This window comes from Phoxinus phoxinus (genome assembly GCF_949152265.1).
Source record: "Phoxinus phoxinus genome assembly, chromosome: 9".
Taxonomy (NCBI): domain Eukaryota; kingdom Metazoa; phylum Chordata; class Actinopteri; order Cypriniformes; family Leuciscidae; genus Phoxinus; species Phoxinus phoxinus.
Window position 1 is genome coordinate 12066094 of NC_136884.1, and position 21349 is coordinate 12087442.

Below are 21349 nucleotides of genomic sequence, written 5' to 3' on the forward strand. Positions count from 1 at the left end.
TTCTAAAATGTTTGGAATTTTCCACACACATACACAGGAGGGGATATATAGACCTTGCTGTTTACCTAAGATGAAACAAATTACAAGCTCAACAAAAAAGCACTTGTTTGATTTCTGTTGACATTCCTGTGTTGCTCTATCTGGAGGTCTTTCGTGTACTTTAAACATTTGGTAACACTAACTGAGCGCATTAAACACACAAGGACATGGGTGCCTGAAACACACACATCCCTGACTACTCACTGACTGACTGACTCTGGCTTTCTAAGGTACGTTTACGCATTGAGTGTCTCCTTTTCTATGATCTTTAGTATTAGTATTAGAGTGTAATTCAACTTAACATGAGAATGCACAGTAAAAGATTAACAGTAAGTGGTTAACAAAAGCTATAATTTAGACATAAATCACAGAATCAAAAGATCGCTTCTACGTCACTAACACACCTTCCCTAATAAATGTATGACTATTTAATTGTTAGTGCAAGACTTACTGTATGTTGTAATGTGTGTCGTTGGCTAACGTCAGGGAAAGTTAAAATAGATTGATTAATTACTGTGGTGGCCAGCTTATCTACAAAGATCGCACGGTGATCTCCTTGATAATAATTATGGCTCTAGGTGTAAAGTCTATGCTGTAAAAATCTAGTGTACTGATAAATAATTTTCCCCCGCAGTAATGACGCATAGAAAACGTATGATAACAATACAAGGACAAGAAAAATTACATTTAAAACAGGACAAACACATACAATGTATATTCAATATAATTTATATTAAGTATAAAATTGTATTATACTGTAATTGTATTATTGTAATATATCTATCTATATATATATATATATATGATGTTAATGTAAATGTTACTGTCTCATGCATTATTATATATATCTGTATTATGTACTAACGTTAAAAAAAATTGGATTCTGTATGACTTTAAAAAAAAGAAATAATGCTTTTACTCAGCAAGGATGCATTAAAATGATTAAATGTGACAGAAAATACATTTATAATGTATAATAAACGCCGTTCTTTTGAACCTTCGATTCAAAGAATCCATAAAAATTAAGCAGCACAACTGTTTGCAACATTGATAACAATAATAAATGTTTCTTGAGCAGCAAATCGTCATATTAGAATGATTTCTGAAGGATCATGTGACTCTGAAGACTGGAGCAGTGATGCTGAAAATTCTGCTTTATTTATTAGGAATAAATACAATTTTAAAATACATCAAAACAGAAAATAGTTATTTTAAATTGCAATTACATTTCACAATATTACTGTTATAATGTATCAATTATTTTTCCTGTTTAACTGCTTGCAGAGTGTGTGGTCAACAAGCTTATCAATGTAGATCACCCAGCTGGAATATAACCCAAGATATCAAGCACATCTTTTTCACTCCAATCATTTTACTGATAAAAAGTGGTTGTACCTGAGATCATGTAAGATGTAGTCCTCAGTGTAGCAGACACATCTCAAGCCTCTGATATCAAAGAGCTGCCAGTTCTGATGCAAGCTACTGGACCTGAAGAAAACAGAGGCATAAACTAATTTGATGATAAAAGCTGCAGGTTCAGATGTAAGAGAAGGGCTGGATCTTCTCATTCACAAATTCGATTAGGACATGATGACCAAATATTACTTTGGAGAAATACTGCAAACAGCAAAACATACACAATACATAACTAATAGGGTTGAAAATGTGTAACTTGACATTTTGTTGACTGTATTTTACAAACTGTATTTCCTAACTGTATAATGTGATTCAATAATATAATGTTAATCTACCTGTAAAAGTTTTATTTGATTGTGTTTTGGTTCTGTTCTGTTCCTCTTCCCTGTTATTGTATGTTGACCAAGTGTCCTAGTGTGTGCCAGTTGGTTATACCGATTTAGTTTACCTGTTGTTCATTTAGTTTCCTTGTTAACCCCCGAGTGTTGAGGCCCTGTGTTTTAGTTTCTTAAGTTTCTGCTTAACATAGCCCAAGTGACTATACCAGCCTATTTGAGCAATTTAAACTGGTTTGTTGACATATTGATAACAATATAGGTGATACTTTTAATATAAAGTCTTTACTTGCTTCTCACAGGAACTTCAAGGAGGATATTAAGTTTTACTTATAAAAATACAGAGCCACTAAATGGAAAAAAAATATGAGATAGTAGGATAAAATTATGTCAATGCATTTGCGTTTCCCTGAGAAACTTTGCAAATGGTTTGCGAGCAACATTTCTAGAGGGAACGCAAAACTTTTGCGAGAGAACACAAAAGCATTGACATTTTTTCCTCCCATCTCATATTTTTTCCATCACTATGCTCTGTATAATTTTAACAATACTGTAAAAGCCTACATATTTCTTTAGAAAATCAAATGTTATATGTGAATGATAAGGTAATTTATACTTTTTTCCCTTTCTTTCTTTCTATTTTTTTAATTATTTTTTTTAATTATTTTTTTTTACAATATTTTGAATGAAATCAATTAAATGTATTGTGTTTTAAATTTTATACAGGTGATCAACAGGTTTTTACTCATGCATTTTCTTTTTTTAATTAAAATTACTACAATTCTTTAGTGTACACTCACAGAGAATGAAACCTCAAGCTAAATGACTCTCAGAATTACAATGAATTATGAAAAAAGAACTTTCCTGAATGATTTTGCACAAGTCCATTTCAGTTAACAGGAAGTTTACCGTTCAAAGAATGAACCTTCAGACTGTACAAATTGCACTTTCATTCAGCATTGAATTCATTAGGCATCAGGATATGACATGTAAACAATAACAGAAGGCCATTCTGTGGATGCACAATAACTAGGTGAACAGGTGTTTTTGGCGTCATAGCTGATAATATTATCAATTAGTTTGGCATGACTGAAATGCTTTTGCTTTGACCAAACCAGAACTAATATAAATATTAGAACTAATAAAAAGCACTAATATCAATACATGATATACACATTTTTGTACTTTTAGTAGAAAAAGAACAAACAAATATAGTTTGCACATTATTGTTATCAAAAGATTTTGCCGTATGAGGTGAGGGGATGATAGGAAGAAATCGATAAGCGGATGGCTTTTGCCAAGTTTTTATCAGAAAGAACAATGGTCAGGGATAAGAGAAGATGTGGCTGGCAATGTGAAGAAGGTATCTTGATAACTGTTAATAATTACAGACATGATAAGTATACTGTAGCAATTTATAAACGGACACGGTTTTAAAGATCTCAGATAGACCACCGCAACTTTTGAAGCAACACAGGGACAGCAAACTTGGGGATATTTAATACACCACTGAACTAAGAACAGGTAGGATTAAAATAATGTTTTTTTAACTATTGTTCAAAGGTTTGGGGTCTGTCTCTTCTGCTCGCCAAAGCTGGATTTATTTGATCAAAAATACAGTATAAAACAGTAATATTGTGAAATATTATTAAAATTTAAAATAACTATTTTCTGTTTTAATGTATTTTAAAATGTAATTTATTCCTAATACATAAAGTTGAATTTTCAGCAGCCATTACTCCAGTCTTCAGAGTCACATAATCCTTCAGAAATCATTCTAATATGCTAATTTGGCTGTTTAATAAACATTTCTGATTATTATCAATGTTGAAAACAGTTGTGCTGAGTTGAAACTGATACATTATTTTTCAGGATTCTTTGATCAAAAGCAAGTTTTTAAGAACAGCATTTATTTTAAATTAATTATTCTTACAATGAAAACGTCTTTACTGTCACATTTGATCAATGTAATGCCTACTTGCTGAATACAAGTATTAATTTCTTTAAAAAAAAAAAGTTTAACAGTGTAAATAAATGTAAATGTGGTCATTCCAAGGACAAAATCATAAATCTAAGGTAAAAACTATATATGATGTAAAAAAATATATAATAAAGATAAATGTAATGCTTAATTTTCAAACAACGTTATTGATCGGCCCTGTTAATCCTCAGAAGGATGCTGGGATTACATCTTAAAAACAATAAGATTAAATGTTATTTAAAGTTGCTGATCCCTACTGTAGATTAAGACAACAGAACTGGCCTAATTATAATAAATATGTTCATGTATGAGTCAAGCATCTTAAATTGTGGAAAATCCCGTAGAAACAGCTATCCTAATATCAGGCTAAATGTGAATGTTACACACACATACTATTATACACTCATCAACAAACACATGAACTCGCACTGTGTAGTTGCATGATGTTTACTCATAGTACGTTTGTGTAAACACCTTCATCTTACACATCATTTCCATGATTTCCAATATAAACACAAATGCGACAGATTCAGTTTGACGGTTGCCAGAGCTGGAGCAGATATTCATGAATTGATTTTATTTGGTCACCACACACAGATCAGTCGGATTTTTGCCCCCAGCTCGACGGGCGCACAATGCTCCGACCCTCGACGCAGAAGTATGCGGTGAACAGACCACTATACTCAGAAGACGGCTTTGAGGACGAACATGCAAAAGTCTATCGGAAACACAAGAGATTGCTGGATCATTTTAAGCAGTACTTCACGTAAGTAAACTAACTTTGAACATTTATTAAGCAGTGCAGAAAAATGTATAAAAACAGGTTAGGGTTTTCTTCTTTTCTTTTTTTTTGTATATTTAATACGTAATATATTGTTATACATAACAAATACATTGTTATTGTTATTCCTACTACATTTCCAGATGTTCATTAATGCATTTAGGATATGTTCAAAATATAGCAGATATAGTTGTCAGTCTTTTTTAGTGAGTAATAGCACTTAAAATATATATGAAGAAAAATGTGTTTTAATAACTTGAAAGACATCGTGTCATGTATTAAATATCATGTTATTGCATGCAAAAAAAGACCAATAACATCCTTGGTGTTTGCATATTGTTTTGCTAGTTGTACTTCAGAACGCGCAAAGAACGCTGCTGTTTCTCTGCTGCCCGTCATTGGATGGATAAGGATCTACTCGATCAAAGAATGGCTGTTGAATGACATTGTGTCTGGCGTCAGCACCGGACTGGTTGCCGTCCTACAAGGTGACATCTTATAAAGCTCTTATTACACAACGTCACAACATTAGCTCTAAAAATAGATTCATGATATTAGATGAAATATGATATCAGGGTGTAAGAACGTAGTTTATCTTTATGAACTGTGGTCTGTGACTGATTTAGTGATCGCTTGTGACTGATGTGAGTGACTACGCAGTTGTTTTATGGGATAACTCTGATATGACGTGATATGTAATGTGTCAAAATAAGTGAAAAGCGCATTTATCTGCGATACGTCATTAGAAGATAATACATATTGAGCAAAAGAAGCGTGTTTAACAATGTATATAGAGCTAGTCCTGTCCTGACCTGTCCTTTCTAACCATCTAACAAAAACTGATTTTGCTTATGTCATCCACACACTTAAAAAAAATGAATAACAGAGAAGTTGAACTTAGTGTAGTGGTGTTGATAAGAGGGACAAGTTGACTGAGGGCATCCACAGATCAGATAAATATTATATGCTACCAGGGTTTGGTTAATAGCCTACTTATCAATATTTTCCCCTCAGGTCTAGCCTTCAGTTTGCTGGCATCCATCTCTACCTGGTATGGATTGTATGCTGCTTTTTTTCCAGTCATCCTCTATTTTTTCCTGGGCACCTCGAGACACATTTCAGTGGGTAAGTACTATTGTGAGCAGGTTACGTGAATGAGACCAACAACATTGTGTCAATGACAGTGAATAAACAGGTTGAATAAACTGCATAGACTAGTCTTAGAAGTTAGTCATTTAATTTCTGTCTTCAAAACTGGTTCTAAATTATTATTATTTTTTAAGTTACATAAAAAAAATGTAGATGGGTCTAATTTGAATTGAACATTTTGGTCGCACTAGTTCTTAAGACACAATTAACATGTATACACTGGTTTCACAGACAAGGTTTAAAACTAGTCCCAGACTAAAATACATGTTTGAGGTGTTTTAACTGAAAGTAACTTGCATTGTTTTGTTTTGTCTCAAGATGCACACCAAATTTTTTTTTTCTAAGCCATGTTTATAAAAGCAACTTAAATGTTCCAATTGAAAAGGCATTATCCTGGCTTAATCTAAGCCCTATTTTTTTAAACCAGGCCTAAGTCTTAACATAGTGGCTAAGTCTATGCAATGGGCCCAATATCTGTCTAGTTCTTGCAAAACCCCTTTTAAATAAAATGCTATAACAACATTCATTTTTTATTTTGTAGTTTGTAGCATCTAATATAGATTTGCCATAATTGTGCTCAAGTATCTCTAAGGGAAGTCAGTTCACTCGGTGCCCATCCCTGGCCAGCTATTTTAAGTGCAGCTTAAAAGGAGAACGATTAAAATCTCCAAAAGTATTTGTCAAAATTATGCCTCAATAACATATTCAAAAAACAACAAAAATTTAACAAAATGTATCGTAAATTTTGCTTCACAGGTTCAAACCACAAAAATACAGAAATACAACAATAATGATACTGTGTAATAAACATTCTAAATATATAGATGGACTTTAATCAGACAGATATCAAAAAGAGGCAATAATTTCTGCCCGTCTATGATGACATTTAATATACTGTAAATATACTCACCATTATGTGTTGTTCTTCACACCAGGAGCTTTCCCTGTATTGAGTCTCATGGTGGGGGCGGTAGTGACCAGATTGGTGCCCGATGATGGTCCGGTTGCCAACATCACTGCCTTTGAGGGCCTGACGACAGATGAGAAGAGGATCTTAGTGTCTGCCTCCCTCACTTTCCTAGTTGGTTTATTCCAGGTACTGTACATCAGCCATTCTCACATCATTAAACTTAAAAGCAATTTTCAATCACATCGATGCTCATATATTAATTCTCTTTATTTCCAGCTTGGTATGGGTCTGCTGCAGGTGGGCTTTATTGTCATGTACCTGTCGGATACTCTGATATCAGGATTCACCACCGCAGCTGCCGTTCACATCCTGGTTTCTCAGCTCAAGTTTATACTAGGACTGACTGTGCCGGGTTTCAGCGGACCACTTGCACTTATATATGTAGGTCTCACACTCACGCGCACACGCACACACCAGAAAATGTTCTTCTTCATTATTTTTTGATAGAAAAATATCTGCTAGTAGAGCAAGAAAAATAAACTTTCCCTTTGAATTAAGTTGATTTTTATGACCCCCATTGGCAAATATTTGTTCTTGTTTTAAGTAAAAACACACTTCAGTTAGATACTTTTTCCCGAAAAAAAACAAGACTTAATATCTTAAATGATTTTGCTTCTCAAGTAAATGTACCGGTATGTGGATTTTTAGAATGTTTAGATATTTGTACTCCAAAACAAGACAAAAATACTGAGGAAGAACATAATTTGCAGTGTATTGAATATATTACAGAATAGATTACATATATATACATATATATATACAAACATATAAGTAGACTACGTAAAGTTAGAAAAATGACTCCTGTAAAACAATCTGTGTCCTTTGTTTTATCTGCAGACACTTGAGAGTGTATTTACCCAGATCACTTCCACAAATATTCATGATCTGGTCACTTCAATTGTGGTGATGGTGATGGTGTTGGGCGTGAAGGAGATCAACGACAGATTTAAGTCCAAGTTACCAGTGCCCATTCCCATAGAAGTGATCATGGTGAGTTGTGTACTATTCCTGTACTGTATCCATCACCTTTACCTATTCTGAAGCCTGACAGTGGTATACTAATGTCATTCCTTTATATGACATGATAAAGATTACCAACCAGTATATTTTTTATATCTAACAAGCTTTCATGCCAAACACTGTATAAGTTAATATTTGCTCAAGTGCATATAATTCACTTAAGTACAAAAGTCCCATAAATAGAATCTTTTGTGTTCAAAGCAAATATTAAATGTCATTCAAAAATCGATAAAAGCACTTTCCCCAACAGACCGTCATAGCTTGTGGCGTCTCCTATGCGTTCGACTTCAAGAATAATCACAGAGTGGATGTGGTGGGAATAATTCCAAACACGTAAGCATAGCAATCTACATAATATTTTAAAACAGTACTAATAAAGCCATGATTTAAAAAAAAATGTTTTCTGTGGGGGGGACTTACTGAAGGACCCCTTGAAAAAAATTATTAATAATAATAAATAGAGGGACAGGGCATTCTTATTCTAGACAACATTTGATTGGACAAAAAAAATTGTAGTGCAGGATGAGTCATCAATATTTTTGGTCCACTTTCCAGGAGGAGAAAGGCTACATTTTAAATGCAAAAAGATAATCTTGTCAAATTTAGATATCCTCAAAGTTTTCATACATGGGCTAAAATTCCAAATGTTGCATTTTAAAAGTTTTTTAAATTTAAGGTTCTTTATGCATAACTATATTATATAGCAACAAAAACAAATGTTTCAGAACACAAAGCTAACAGAGCAGTGAAAAATAAACACATTTTCATCTGTCCAGGTTTGAGTCCCCAATTGCTCCGGACATGCAGATTTTCCAGATGACAGCAGTGGAGGCTTTCCCAATAGCTATTGTGGGATTTGCCGTGGCTTTTGCAGTGGCTAAAGTCTATGCTGTGAAGCATGACTACGTTTTAGATGGAAATCAAGTAAGCCCTGACTAATATCACACATTCAAATGTGAGGAGACAAACAGTCAGTGGAAGAACGTCTATAATGACACATATAATCACGGCAGGAACTCATTGCATTTGGGGCAAGCAACATCTTTGGAGGATCGTTCAAGTCTCTGGTGGCCAGTACAGCTCTCTCCAGAAGTGCAGTTCAAGAAAGCACCGGAGGAAAAACACAGGTAAACAGCTCCAAGGATCAGATGTTCAACATCTGTAAAACTGTTTGCAAGCTTTTCTCACTGGCTGGAACATAAAACGGTCATTTTGCATCTGTGGCATCTCAATTAGGGAATTTGTTTTCCAGCCACAGAGAAACACTGCCCTCTAGTGCTCAGAAGGAGTTAAGACATGTGGTAAATAATTAAATAAACAAAAAAATGCCATAAATATAATAACCTATTCCTACACGCACACGCTCGCACACACACAATAATAACTGTTTTCTATTTTAATATATTAATTTTTTTTTATTTATTCCTGTGATGGCAAAGCTGAATTTTCAGCATCATTACTCTAGTATTCAGTGTCATATGATCCTTTAGAAATCATTCTAATATGTTGATTTGCTGCTCAAAAAACAATTATTATTATTATTATTATCAATGTTAAAAACAGTTGTGCTGCATAGTATTTTTCTTTAATGAATATAAAGTGCAAAAGAACAGCACTTATTTGAAATATAAATCTTTTGTAACATCATAAATGTCTTTATAAATCTTTAGTTAATTCTTCTAAAATGTACTTTTCAGATAGCTGGTTTACTCTCTGCCATTATCGTGTTGGTGGTAATCTTGGGGTTAGGGTTTTTGCTGGAACCTCTACCAAAGGTAAGAATTAAACATGCTCATATTGACTTTGATAACGGAAAGCTTTGAGCTTATAGTTGTGTGGTGTGTGACTGCAGTCGGTGTTGGGCGCAGTGGTGATCGTGAACCTGAAGGGGATGTTGATGCAGGTGGTTACAGTTCCTTACCTGTGGAAGAAAGACCGCCCTGACTGTGTAAGAGCCTTTGACCTCTCCCTCTAAATGCAAAGAAGAAAAAAAAAACAATTTCAAATTTAAGCTTTTCAATAAGAATTCCATTTTTTGAACTTGTAGTGTTTTATCTGAGACAACATCCCAAATAAATCACCTTAGAAGTGAACTGTCAAGTGGCATATCTCTGATTTCTGTAGTCGGTGTAATGTTTCCTCCAGATTGTTTGGGTGGGGACCTGTTTGGCAGCTATATTCCTGGGGCTGGACATAGGACTTGCCATTGGTCTTGGACTGGAGCTCATCACTGTGGTCTTCAGGGCTCAGTTGTAAGTGTTGACAGATCCACTCATCTGGAGAAAATAAAATAATTTAAATATGGTATAAATATTTATTGCTTCTTTAAATATATATTGGCCTGGTTTAGAGATTTCAATTGCTTATATAAATGTGCCTTAAAAAACAAAACATTACTGCTGTGCATCTTGAGACAAAACAATGGCATTGACATATTTTAAGATATGCAAGTTGCTTTCAGTTAAAACATGCATTTTAGTCTGCATGGACTAAGCTTAAGCCTCGTCTGAGAAAACCGGGAGACTTAGACAGAGTTTTTTTTCCAAATCACCATCATATATCTATTCTATTCTCTCTTATAATCTATTCAGTTATCCTTTTGATAATCTATTTATCTGTTCTGACCTTCAGTCCACGCTGCAGTATCCTGGCTAATATCTCGGGAACAGACATCTACAGGGATCGCAAGGACTATGTCAATGTAGGTCCGCCAACAGATGCATTCTCTTTGTCCATATTCTGTAACATAAGCAATATGCATTGTTTCTATTTTAGGTCCCACTTTATATTAAGTGTCTTTTAGTACAATGCACTAACATTTAAATTAATCATTTATGTTTTTACATTGTACACTGTAAAAAGTGATCACACTTTTTAGATCAGATACACACTGATCAGTTGACTTAGCTTAAAATTGATTGCCTTAAAATGATTAAGTAAATAAACTTCATGCATAATTGAAAAAATTAAGTTATGAGGAATTGTCAAGTTCACATAACTTCATTTTTAAATTACGCATGAGGTTATTTACTTAATTTTAAGGCAATGGGTTTCCCCACCTTTTTTAAGTTAAGTCAACTGATCACTTTTTTATTGTAATTATGTAATTCGTTTCTGTAATTACATCTATAATTACACTGTTGACCATTCTCTTACCCCTTAAACCACCAAACCCATCCCTAACCTTACCCCTATCCCACCTCAATAGCAGCAAGTCTTTTTGCAATAGAACATGAACACAATGACATTGTACATAAGTTTCTCTTATCATCATTTTCTTTCTTTCTGAATCGCCTACAGATCTATGAGCCAGAGGGAGTAAAGATTTTCAGAATCCCATCTCCCATTTTCTTCGCAAACATCGATTTCTTCAGAGACAAACTGAAGGACGCTGTGAGTGCAGTAGTTTCAGTGTGATAACCCAGACCTCAGATGACATTATCACAACCTAACGTGTTTACTTTAATGCAGGTGGGCTTTAATCCTCTGAGAATCCTGAGGAAGAGAAACAAGGCCCTAAAGAAGATTAAGAAACTGATAAAGAAAGGGGAGCTGACCTTAACATCTGTACGTCCTCAAGTTTTAAAACATGAAAGCAATGATCTCAAGGACTTCTTAATTAATGTTATCTTATCCTTTTGATATCTATCGAAAGTTATACTTTAATATCTTCCGGCTATAGAACGGACTACAGGCCACATGTTCAATGCCCATTGAAGAGTCAGAGGATGAAAGCAACATGGAGGATCTAGACAAGCCCGCAGACTATTCGGATCTTCCGATCCAGGTGAACTGGAACGCAGAACTTCCTGCCAACATCCGAGTCCCTCCTGTGAACATCCACAGTTTGGTCCTGGACTTCTCTGTGGTTTCATTCCTGGATATATCCGCACTCAAGGGTCTCCAAGCGGTACGGCAGTTGGGTTCATTCTGAAATCAAAGTGTACATTTAATAATTTTAGCTAATCTCTTAGTATTTCTCTGTGCAATGCATTATTTCTGAAAAAGATCTAATAAACCACAAACACTTCTGTTTACAGGCCTTAAAGGAATTTATACGCGTTGATGTTGATGTTTACATAGTAGGCTGTGACCGTAAGTACTTTATTTCCTTCTAGACTGCAGGTTAAAGGGTATTTGTAGTGTATTTTTACAATGTAATCCCTTATCTGCAGTGCCACGGCTATTATAATGTAGCATAATGGTCTATAATAATAAAACCGTGCAGCAACTCAAACCTTTGACTTGTCGTTTCCAGCGTATATCATAGAGAAGCTGAAGGACTGTAAATTTTTTGATGATGAAATCAAGACGTCCATCTTCTTTTTGACCATCCATGATGCAATGCTCTACATTCATGAGTCCCATCCACCGACGACTGTGAGCGAGAAGGTGAAGGAAAACGTACAAGCTACATTTGTTTATTCAAATATGAAATTGTCAATATTTGATCAAAAATGCGTTTTTAAAATGTGTCTAATTTGAACTTACAGGTCTCAGGAAGTTTCCGATACCAACACATTAATGGCAGCAGCATGTCCAATGGGTTGACAATCCAAGAAATGCCAGTATGTGACCTAACAGACACCTGGGATTGAACCTGTTAAAATGAAACATGAAATAAATTATTTAAAGGAATATTTCATCCTTTTTTTGAGAGATGTTTGAAGTTCTCATTTGGGTTAAACTGCTCTTTTTTTCTGCAGGACATGAAAATGGAAGTCGAAACAGACTCCAAACCAGAGACAAGGTTCTGAAGTGAATCAACTTGAATCCTCCGCTATGTAGTACTTTAAAATCAATGTATATAAGAATTAATTTGATTTAGCATGTAGCAGTTTTGCTGTGCTGCATGCAGAATGAATTAGCTCTAGATTATGCCAATGTGTCATGTCACTAAATTATTGGAGTTGTGGTGAAATGTTGTACAAACACTCTTATCGGTTCACTATCAGTGCCTTTTGTACTTTTTTCTTTTTGAATAGTATGGATTTTTTGTGCACTATTTCTATTCTAAAATAAAAAAAATGTTTTCCAAAATATACACCGTCCTTCTTGATAACAAACCATAACAAATAAAAAGCACGCATTTGAGACAAATCTTAACAAATAAAGGCATGTGCCGATAAAGTTGTTTTAATTTTTCTGGAGAAATATAAATCGAATTCCTAGCAGTGAATGAATAACTATCCGTACGAGAAAGGAAGTTATTGTTGAGGAAGTTAAGAGGGCAAGATAACAAATCAACTTGTCATCTGTACCTTAAAATTAAGGAGAATTCATAAACTTATTCATAAAAAAATATATTAAAAATATCAAATCATTAAAGAGTAAATGGTAAAGTCACAGTATAACAGACTAAGCACAGACTATGCAAATTTTAAGCTCAAATACAGAGGTGTAAATTTAAATTTAAATTTTTTATTTTTATTAAAAGATTTACTCCATTACAAGTTACAAGTCAGCAATTCCAATACGGCTTGAGTAAAAGTCTTAAAGTATCTGATTTTATCAGAATTTTACTCATATTGAATGTAGACTCAAAGATGCGCTAGTCCTAAACACCTAAGAGACATGCCAGTGGAAAACAAGAAACAGTGTGAGGACAGCAATCACGTTTATTTTCTAAAGTCTAAATTAAACTGAATATCTCAATATTGCAATCGTCACAACAGCCTCTTAAACACCTACATACACTCACAACATACACAAGTCTCAGTTAAAGGGATAGTTCATCCAAAAAAGAAAATGTTGTCATCATTTAGTCATCAAGTTGCTCCAAATATGTAGGAGTTTCTTTCTTCTGCTGAACACAAAATATATTTAAAAAAATGTTGGTAACCAGTCAGTTGATGGACCCCATTGACTTCCATAGTAGGATAAAAATTACTACGGAAGTCAATGGCTACCGTCAACTGTTTGGTTACCAACATTCTTCAAAATATCTTATCTTATATCTGTTTAGCAGAAGAAAGAAACTCATACATGTTTGGAACAACTTGAGGGTGAGAAACATTTTCATTTTTGGGTGACCTATTCATTTAAGATCAAGTTCTCAAAAAAGAGCACAAGTAAAGCAACATTCTTCAAAAAAGTCTCTTCAATAAAATGGATAAATAAAATAATGTGAACTATAATTACAACCTAAAAAGTCAAAGCCTACAGTACTTGCAATGGACGTGCTGGTTTCGGCCTCATCACCGGCTGCATCTCATCTATGAAACCCCAACAATTCAGCAACTACCTGCAAATGCACCCACATTCCTGTACGCCTTGTTGACTCTGAGTCTGGGTTAGTGAGGGCAAAACGCACAAGATGTAGTACCGTCAATGCAGATATCACTTCTTTTGTAACAGAAATAAACTGCTACAGAAAAAGTTAGTTGCCATGCAAAACGTAATAAATAATTGCATTATTCATTACAAATGTATTGGAGTAAATTGTACATACTTAAAAATTTAGTCCAGTAGAGAGCAAAAGTTGCTAATATCCTTAATACTCAAAGTAGAAAGTAGCAAAAAAGATTAATTCTACCAGTAGCCTAGTAAGTAATGAGGCAGCAAGCAACACTCTTTCCTGCAATTGGGCCATACAGGACTTTAACTTGATTTGAATTATATTATATGTTGCATGAAAACAAAAGAGAACTGATATTCTCTTTTGTTTGAGGAATGGTTCAATGCTTCTTGTGAATGGTAATGTTTTTCATAGATCGGGAGTGACTCTAACCTAAACCTACACTTGCAATCTCGTCTCATTTGGACTCCAGGTTTGCAGGTTAGTCTCTTCACACCTTTTTTAACCAACTAGTTAGCCTAGGGGGTTCACATACTTTTTCAACTTTGCACTGTAAATGTTAATGATGTACTCAATGCAGGCATTAAAACGTGCCATTGTCATTATGTGTTTATGCAGACGTTTACGTTTATGAAGGTCAAGCCAAATTTGTATAATCGGTTTATGTATAAAACCATGGCAAGTCCAAAGGTTCAAATACTTTTTTTTTTTTCCTTCTACTGAATTTCCTTTTGCCCGGATTTGAAATTACTCAGACTGATTAAATACGTCTATATCAAGTTTTGACTGTTTACTGAGTCAACGAATGCACATGGCTGTCGACTGCATGTACAGTATTTTGCGATATGACTCAGCAACTTCTATTTTGTAAAATGTGATTTAAATAGAATTTGTTCCTGGATCAATATCCTTTGTTTGTCCAGGAACCACATTCCAATCACACAATTAGAGTTCTATAACCATAATCCTAACCTACACCTGTTCTATACCGGAAATTATGTTACTTCTTAAATCACATTAAGTGGCCTATTTTTACAGCATGTGGTATTGTTCATTTGCATAAAGCTTGAACGGATTTCAAAAGCATCTCTGTGATGTTCATTAGTCTAAATGGAGGAAGTTAATCACTGTCTCCTGTTGTGACTTCGTGCAGTAATTCATAATTCAAATCCACGTGGGTTCACATACTTTATATTACTCTATTTTAACGTTTCCTTCTCTAAAAAGCATGTAAATAAGGAAGAATGACTAAAAAAAAACACCATATTGTTATAAAATCCTTCAATGATTAATGCTCGCCAAAGACAGCCCACAATATCTGTGATAAGACTAATGATGGCTCCCTCATCAAACAAACCAGACTATATAAAGCACTCGAGCTGCATCTGAAAACTAACCAATCAGGATGCAGCCCATCGGGAGACACTATGTGGTGGTCAGGCCTCTGTTTTCAGAGGATTCCTTCGCGGAGCAGCACGAGAGGATCAACAGGAACCGCAAAACTCTACGGCACCATCTGAAAGACTACTTCACGTGAGAATCTGTCCCATCATACGGTCAACCATTTATTCATTGTTAGCCTTCTGTCTTCAATAACGCATTTCACGTTTAAAGATGTCATTGAGATGGTGTATGGATCTAAACGTTTGGGTCTAAATGATGAAACGGGAAGCTTTAGCAAATTGTGTTTTTATGGTGTACATTGTAGTTGTGATACGAATCGCGCAAAGAACGCAGCTCTTTCCTTTCTTCCAATCATTGGATGGATGAAGAACTACAACGTTAAAGAATGGCTGCTGGGTGACATTGTTTCAGGGATCAGCACTGGACTAGTGGCAGTGCTACAAGGTATTGCATGTTTTGCTTTTTAACATAGATCGGCTAAAATATTTTTTTTGAAGACTTCTGTAATACAGAAATACATTATAAAATAGGCCTACTTATAATAACACCATTATTTTGTATCAGGACTTGCATTTTCCTTGCTGGCCTCCTTACCACCGGGATATGGACTGTATACTGCATTCTTCCCTGCAATAGTCTACTTCTTTTTGGGCACCTCAAGACACCTGTCAGTAGGTGCGTGGTATTTTTGTGTACAACACATCACAGGAGGCTAATGAATTGCAAGTGAAGGTTTGGACATGAGTGATTGAGGTTGCACTTTCTAATTGGACGATGTTATAGGGGCTTTTCCTATTCTGAGCCTAATGGTGGGCGCTGTTGTCACACGACTGGTGCCTGATGAGGGACCCTCAGCGAACATCACTGGATTTGAAGGGTTGAGCCTGGAACAGCAGAGAGTTCTAGTTGCTTCCTCGGTTACTTTTCTCATGGGCGCATTTCAGGTATATTCTCGAAAAGACAAATCACATTTAACCCCAATAGACATATATACTGTATACGGTAATTGAATTTCTTTCTTATTTCTCAGCTCATAATGGGGCTGCTGCAGGTGGGCTTCATTGTCTTGTATCTGTCCGATACTCTGGTGTCAGGATTCACCACTGCAGCTGCCGTTCACATTTTGGTATCCCAGCTCAGGTTTGTGTTGGGACTGGACTTTCCTGGTATAAACGGGCCACTTGCCATAGTATATGTAAGTTAAAGTTCTTCTTTTTTTATTGCACCAGCAATGTAGACATTTACCATCACATACTCTAGCTCCGATATTACTTTTTAGTGGATATGTCAAACATTTGGTCTTTGATTTCAGACTTTGGTGGAAGTTTTTAGCCGAATCACTAACACGAATGTGGCCGACCTGGTGACATCCATTGTGATCATGGCACTGGTGCTTATTGTGAAGGAGATCAATGACAGATTCAAGTCGAAACTACCTGTGCCGATACCTATAGAAGTCATCATGGTAGGTATAATTACCACACTAACACAAAATACACCACTTCTATCAAACTTAATGTAACCCTACCCAATATGCAATTAATCAAACGTAATGCAAATCTACCCAACAGACTGTTATCGCTTGTGGAGTCTCTTATGCATTCAACTTCGAGGAGCGATTTGATGTGGTCGTGGTTGGGGAGATGGTGAACGGGTAAGAATATAACAATATGTAATTACAATATCAGCAACAAAGTGACTACCGGTAGATTTAATGTGCATATTCAATGGGAAGGATTGCTCTAAATTTTGCAAATACTTTGGGGTTGAAAAATATTAATCAGATGAAATAAAAAAACAATATATATTTTATTTTAAAGCCTTTTCCCAGATGGAAATCAACATCTAATATGTAACATATCTCTTTCTTAGATACGAATCACCAATTGCTCCAAACCTGGAAGTCATTGAGCAGAGTGCAGTGGAGGCCTTCCCTATGGCCATAGTAGGATTTGCTGTGGCTTTCTCAGTAGCTAAAGTCTACTCCGTCAAGCACGACTATACGATTGATGGGAACCAGGTCAGTCACTCACTGCAAACAATGCAAATTCCGAATTTGTTATTTTGCGAAAAACACGGACACAGTTTTATACGCTCATCTGTATGTAACAGGAGCTCATTGCATTCGGGATAAGCAACATGTTTGGGGCATCTTTCCGGTCATTTGCCGCCAGCACAGCACTTTCTAGGACGGCTATACAAGAGAGCTCTGGAGGGAAGACGCAGGTAAAACTCTCATGCTATGCCTTGATCTGAAACCATCTGCTTACTACCAAGAATACAAAGAATGAATGATTAATGTTCGTTTTATAACATTTGAAGATAGCTGGAGTTCTTTCAGCCATGATGGTACTGATTGTGATTGTCGCCGTAGGATTTCTACTTGAGCCGTTGCCCAGGGTGAGAATTTTATACACAGAATACAAACCGCATGAGCTAATCTCACAATTTAAATTAGCCCTTTTAGTTATATCAACTATTGACTGTAAATGCAGGAGTCCGTCTGACATTTATGCTTTTCTTTTCAGTCTGTTCTAGGTGCTCTGGTCATTGTTAATCTGAAAGGCATGCTGATGCAGTTCAGAGAGCTGCCGTTCTTATGGAAGAATGACCGGCCTGACTTTGTGAGTTTCTCTTTTCGTTATTTTGAGAATGATCTAATCCTCTAGTCTAGCAGCTTTTTTGAAAACACTTTTACAGCCAAAACTAAATTGAGATTGGCCCTGATCAAAATGCCCATGTGTCTCTGTTTCTCACAGGTCACCTGGGTGGTGACCTTCCTGGCCTCTCTTTTTCTGGGGTTGGATCTGGGCTTGGCTGTTGGTCTTGGGGCAGAATTGTTCACTGTGGTCTGCAGGACTCAATTGTGAGAGTGGATTCATGATACCTTCAAATGCCAAAACATAGTTTCATTGAATTTTCACTGACCCTGCAAAATAATGTTTTGTTTGCTGCAGCCCACGCTGTTCCGTCCTGGCCAATATTACAGGAACTGACATCTACAGGGATCGCAAAGACTACATCTCTGTGAGTGCTAATCTCTGTGAATGCCCTTCCTCTAAGATTATTCTTTCTTTTACAAATATCAAAACGTTGTTTCAATGAGGTTTTATTACATTTCAGATTTCTGAACCTGACGGAGTTAAAATATTCAAAATCCCCTCGCCCATCTTCTTTGCTAACATTGATTTCTTCAAAGATAAACTGGTCCAAGCAGTACGTTTCTTGTTATTTTCAAGATTTGGGGGGTGCCCAATCCTGTTCCTGGAGATCGACCTACCTGCAGTTCAGATCCAACACACCTGTCTGTAATTATCAAGTGCTCCTGAAGATCTTAATAAGCTGGAACAGTTGTGTTCGTGGGTTGGAGCAGAACTCAGCAGGAAGGTATCGATCTCCAGGAACAGGATTTGGCACCCCTGGTATAGAAAGAGCCGGGTGTTATTTCTCTGGGCTAAATATTTGCTTTCTTCCAGGTGGGTTTTAGTCCCCTAAGAGTGTTGAAGAAAAGGAACAAAGCTCTGCGAAAGATCAGAAAAATGCTGCGTAATGGAGAGCTGGAGGTGTCAGATGTATGTCCTAACCATTATTATGATTTATCAGTGATGTTTTGTATATACTACAACTCAAACATTTGGACACAATTAATTTATTTTTCTCATGACATTAAAAATACTCTTTTAAAATGTAAATTGTATTTATTTATTAATGGATTATCCCACCTACCATACTTTTTATTTATTTAAATAAATAAATATTTTATTAATGTAATTTTAATGGATTAATGGGACAGGATCATGAAGGACACAACCCCACTTCCCTTATGGTTTTAATTAAATAATAATTTATTTAATTTATTAATTTTAATGGATTAATAGGTCAGGATGATGAAAGAAACCTATCCTACTTTCCATATGGTTTTATGCATTTTCTTTTAATTTATTAAAAATTTTAGGGTATTTTTGCTTCTGTTTCCAATGATCTTCAACACGTTTTTTAAATAGTTTTTAGTAATTATAAAATTCTCTAACTTTTTTTGTTATTATTTAGTAAAATAGTAAACAGTACTAATGATGAATGAGTATACAATGTTCTGATAAAGTCATCAAAATTTTTTGTACTAAATGAAGTCAATCGAATAACAGAAAAACTGTGGTTCCTGCACGATCTGAAATGCATATGGTAACAATATCCATATCCGATCCTTCCCCGACAAGGTGAGACAACCATCAATTACCACGTCAGACTCAGAGGATGACAGCAACATGGAGAGTCTGGACCAGCCCACTGACTTCTCTGGCCTTCCAATCCAGGTGAACTGGAACACAGAACTGCCTGCCAACATCTCTGTCCCTCCTGTGAACATGCACAGTTTGGTCCTGGACTTCTCTGCTGTCTCATTCCTAGATATATCTGCACTCAAGGGTCTTAAGATGGTAAAAATGGCTTACAGCATACTGTTCATTTTCACTGGGCCTGGTTTGCTCTAAGATGGTCAGAAATTATTAATGTATCTCAAAAATGTACTGTTGTTTTTCTTATAGATGCTAAAAGAGTTTATAAGAATCGAGGTGGACGTCTACATAGTTTCATGCGATGGTAAAACAATCTCCTATAAAAGTTGACCTTATTTCCAGCCATTTTATTCCAAAAGCTCTTCATTAACACAGGACTGCTATCTTTACAGTATACATCATGGAGAAACTTAATCAATGTACATTTTTTGATGACGAGATTAAGACTTCCATCTTTTACCCAACACTACATGACGCCATGTTGCACATTCTGGAGAAGCATCCAGATCATGGAGAACTAGAAAAGGTAGGCTACATAACATGATTCAATGTTGTGTGATAATACATATTTAATTTACAACAACCATCTGCTGTCAAGTTTCTCCATGCTGATATATTTGGGTCTATCTGTGTTGTGATGTTTGCAGGATATAAGCATAAACTACGGAGTTATTCAGAGAGACAGTGTAACTGCGTGAGGAACAGAAAACCCTGCTGAAATACTCTTTAAATCAAGATGGAAAGGTTGTGGTAAATGTTTTATGAGTGCATTTCACCAGTCACAGCACATTAAATGGCTGTTTTTAAGTCTAGCCAGTGGATAGACATTCAACTTAGGCTGCTTTGAGAAAAGAAAATGCACTATTTCAGTTTACAGCAGCATACATCCATTGTTACCATGTTTACTGGCGATTTAGTGGACTTAAATGAAATTGATTCATGCTGTTTGAGGTTTAGTCACAGGAGAAACTGTCACAAGCGGCGAGCAAAGCCTACACTAACGTACGTTTAATGATAATAACAATTCTTACCTTACAAGCCAGGTCCCCCTTTTCCCTCCGTTATGGTCATCATCTGCCGCACGTGTTTCTGAGAGCAAAGTCTGTACAGGTGATTTCCATTCTCCACGGTCCTGCAAATGTCTTTGACATGTAGGGACATGGAAAATGCTGAAAAACTGTAACGCGCACAATGTGTTTGTCAGGGCCGCGGATGGATTTCTGAAATCGGTATTCAAGACGGACCAATCAAAAACATTACGAGCTAGCTGAATTATATTGCGGAAATAGTAAATGTAATACGCTAACGATTATGATAGATTTACAGCTTTGTCTCGTCATTAAACTGAGTTTCAGTGTTTAATTTAGCTTTAATAACTTTTTGGCTTCTTTTTTTCCTGTGACATCATCCCAGCAAAAAATGTATCAGTTTCTAATGTTACTACCTTTATATATTTATGTAAACTTTGTGTAAAGTTTAACAATTAATATTTCAATGAATTCAAATCTAATTTCCTCTGTAGAGTGTTTTGGACAGACCATAATTCAATACTAGAATTATGTATGTTTAATGTATGTATTTTGCTTTTGAAAATCCTGTCATGTTAGCCTAATGCAGTTTTTTTTTTTTTAAATAATGAATGTGTTTGTAAACAAATTTAT

At 35.5% G+C, this 21349-nt stretch overlaps 2 protein-coding genes and 2 long non-coding RNA genes across 6 annotated transcripts; 2 read left to right on the forward strand and 2 right to left on the reverse strand.

The window, feature by feature from the left end:
* Positions 1 to 210: 210 nt before the first annotated feature.
* On the forward strand, positions 211 to 12640 carry slc26a3.2 (solute carrier family 26 member 3, tandem duplicate 2). Of its 2 annotated transcripts, none has more exons than XM_079622335.1 (21): positions 211 to 269; positions 4369 to 4537; positions 4901 to 5040; positions 5567 to 5677; positions 6637 to 6797; positions 6888 to 7052; positions 7509 to 7661; positions 7942 to 8024; positions 8468 to 8615; positions 8705 to 8818; positions 9389 to 9466; positions 9544 to 9639; positions 9837 to 9943; positions 10323 to 10392; positions 10992 to 11084; positions 11163 to 11258; positions 11374 to 11601; positions 11732 to 11786; positions 11950 to 12083; positions 12185 to 12259; positions 12398 to 12640. In XM_079622335.1, the coding sequence occupies exons 2-21, from the start codon at positions 4407 to 4409 to the stop codon at positions 12446 to 12448; spliced, it is 2289 nt and encodes a 762-aa protein (XP_079478461.1). In that variant the 5' UTR covers positions 211 to 269; positions 4369 to 4406; the 3' UTR covers positions 12449 to 12640. The 2 variants fall into 2 exon arrangements, with proteins under 2 accessions (XP_079478461.1, XP_079478462.1); XM_079622336.1 differs by having other exon boundaries at positions 215 to 269; positions 4392 to 4537.
* LOC307003649 lies at positions 6610 to 10422 on the reverse strand. Its single transcript, XR_013798770.1, has 4 exons — positions 10317 to 10422; positions 9773 to 9967; positions 9613 to 9662; positions 6610 to 6731 (listed from the first exon to the last, which is right to left on the reverse strand). It is a non-coding gene; the product is annotated as an uncharacterized lncRNA (long non-coding RNA).
* On the reverse strand, positions 10573 to 20954 carry LOC307003648. Of its 2 annotated transcripts, none has more exons than XR_013798768.1 (4): positions 20720 to 20937; positions 12183 to 12291; positions 11930 to 12069; positions 10573 to 11621 (listed from the first exon to the last, which is right to left on the reverse strand). It is a non-coding gene; the product is annotated as an uncharacterized lncRNA (long non-coding RNA). The 2 variants fall into 2 exon arrangements; XR_013798769.1 differs by having other exon boundaries at positions 10954 to 11621; positions 11930 to 12102; positions 20720 to 20954.
* slc26a3.1 (solute carrier family 26 member 3) lies at positions 15395 to 20386 on the forward strand (the record flags this gene model as incomplete). Its single annotated transcript, XM_079622938.1, has 19 exons — positions 15395 to 15522; positions 15698 to 15837; positions 15958 to 16068; positions 16177 to 16337; positions 16424 to 16588; positions 16706 to 16858; positions 16965 to 17047; positions 17266 to 17413; positions 17506 to 17619; positions 17716 to 17793; positions 17922 to 18017; positions 18153 to 18259; positions 18351 to 18420; positions 18517 to 18609; positions 18870 to 18965; positions 19611 to 19829; positions 19938 to 19992; positions 20081 to 20214; positions 20336 to 20386. The coding sequence occupies 19 exons, from the start codon at positions 15395 to 15397 to the stop codon at positions 20384 to 20386; spliced, it is 2202 nt and encodes a 733-aa protein (XP_079479064.1).
* Positions 20955 to 21349: the final 395 nt, after the last annotated feature.

Coding starts and splice junctions, on each gene's coding strand:
- slc26a3.2 (XM_079622335.1), top strand. CDS start 4,407: ATGCTCCGACCCTCGACGCAGAAGTATGCGGTGAACAGACCACTATAC. Junction 5,678..6,636: donor CTCGAGACACATTTCAGTGG/GTAAGTACTATT, acceptor TCTTCACACCAG/GAGCTTTCCCTGTATTGAGT. Junction 11,259..11,373: donor GGGAGCTGACCTTAACATCT/GTACGTCCTCAA, acceptor TTCCGGCTATAG/AACGGACTACAGGCCACATG.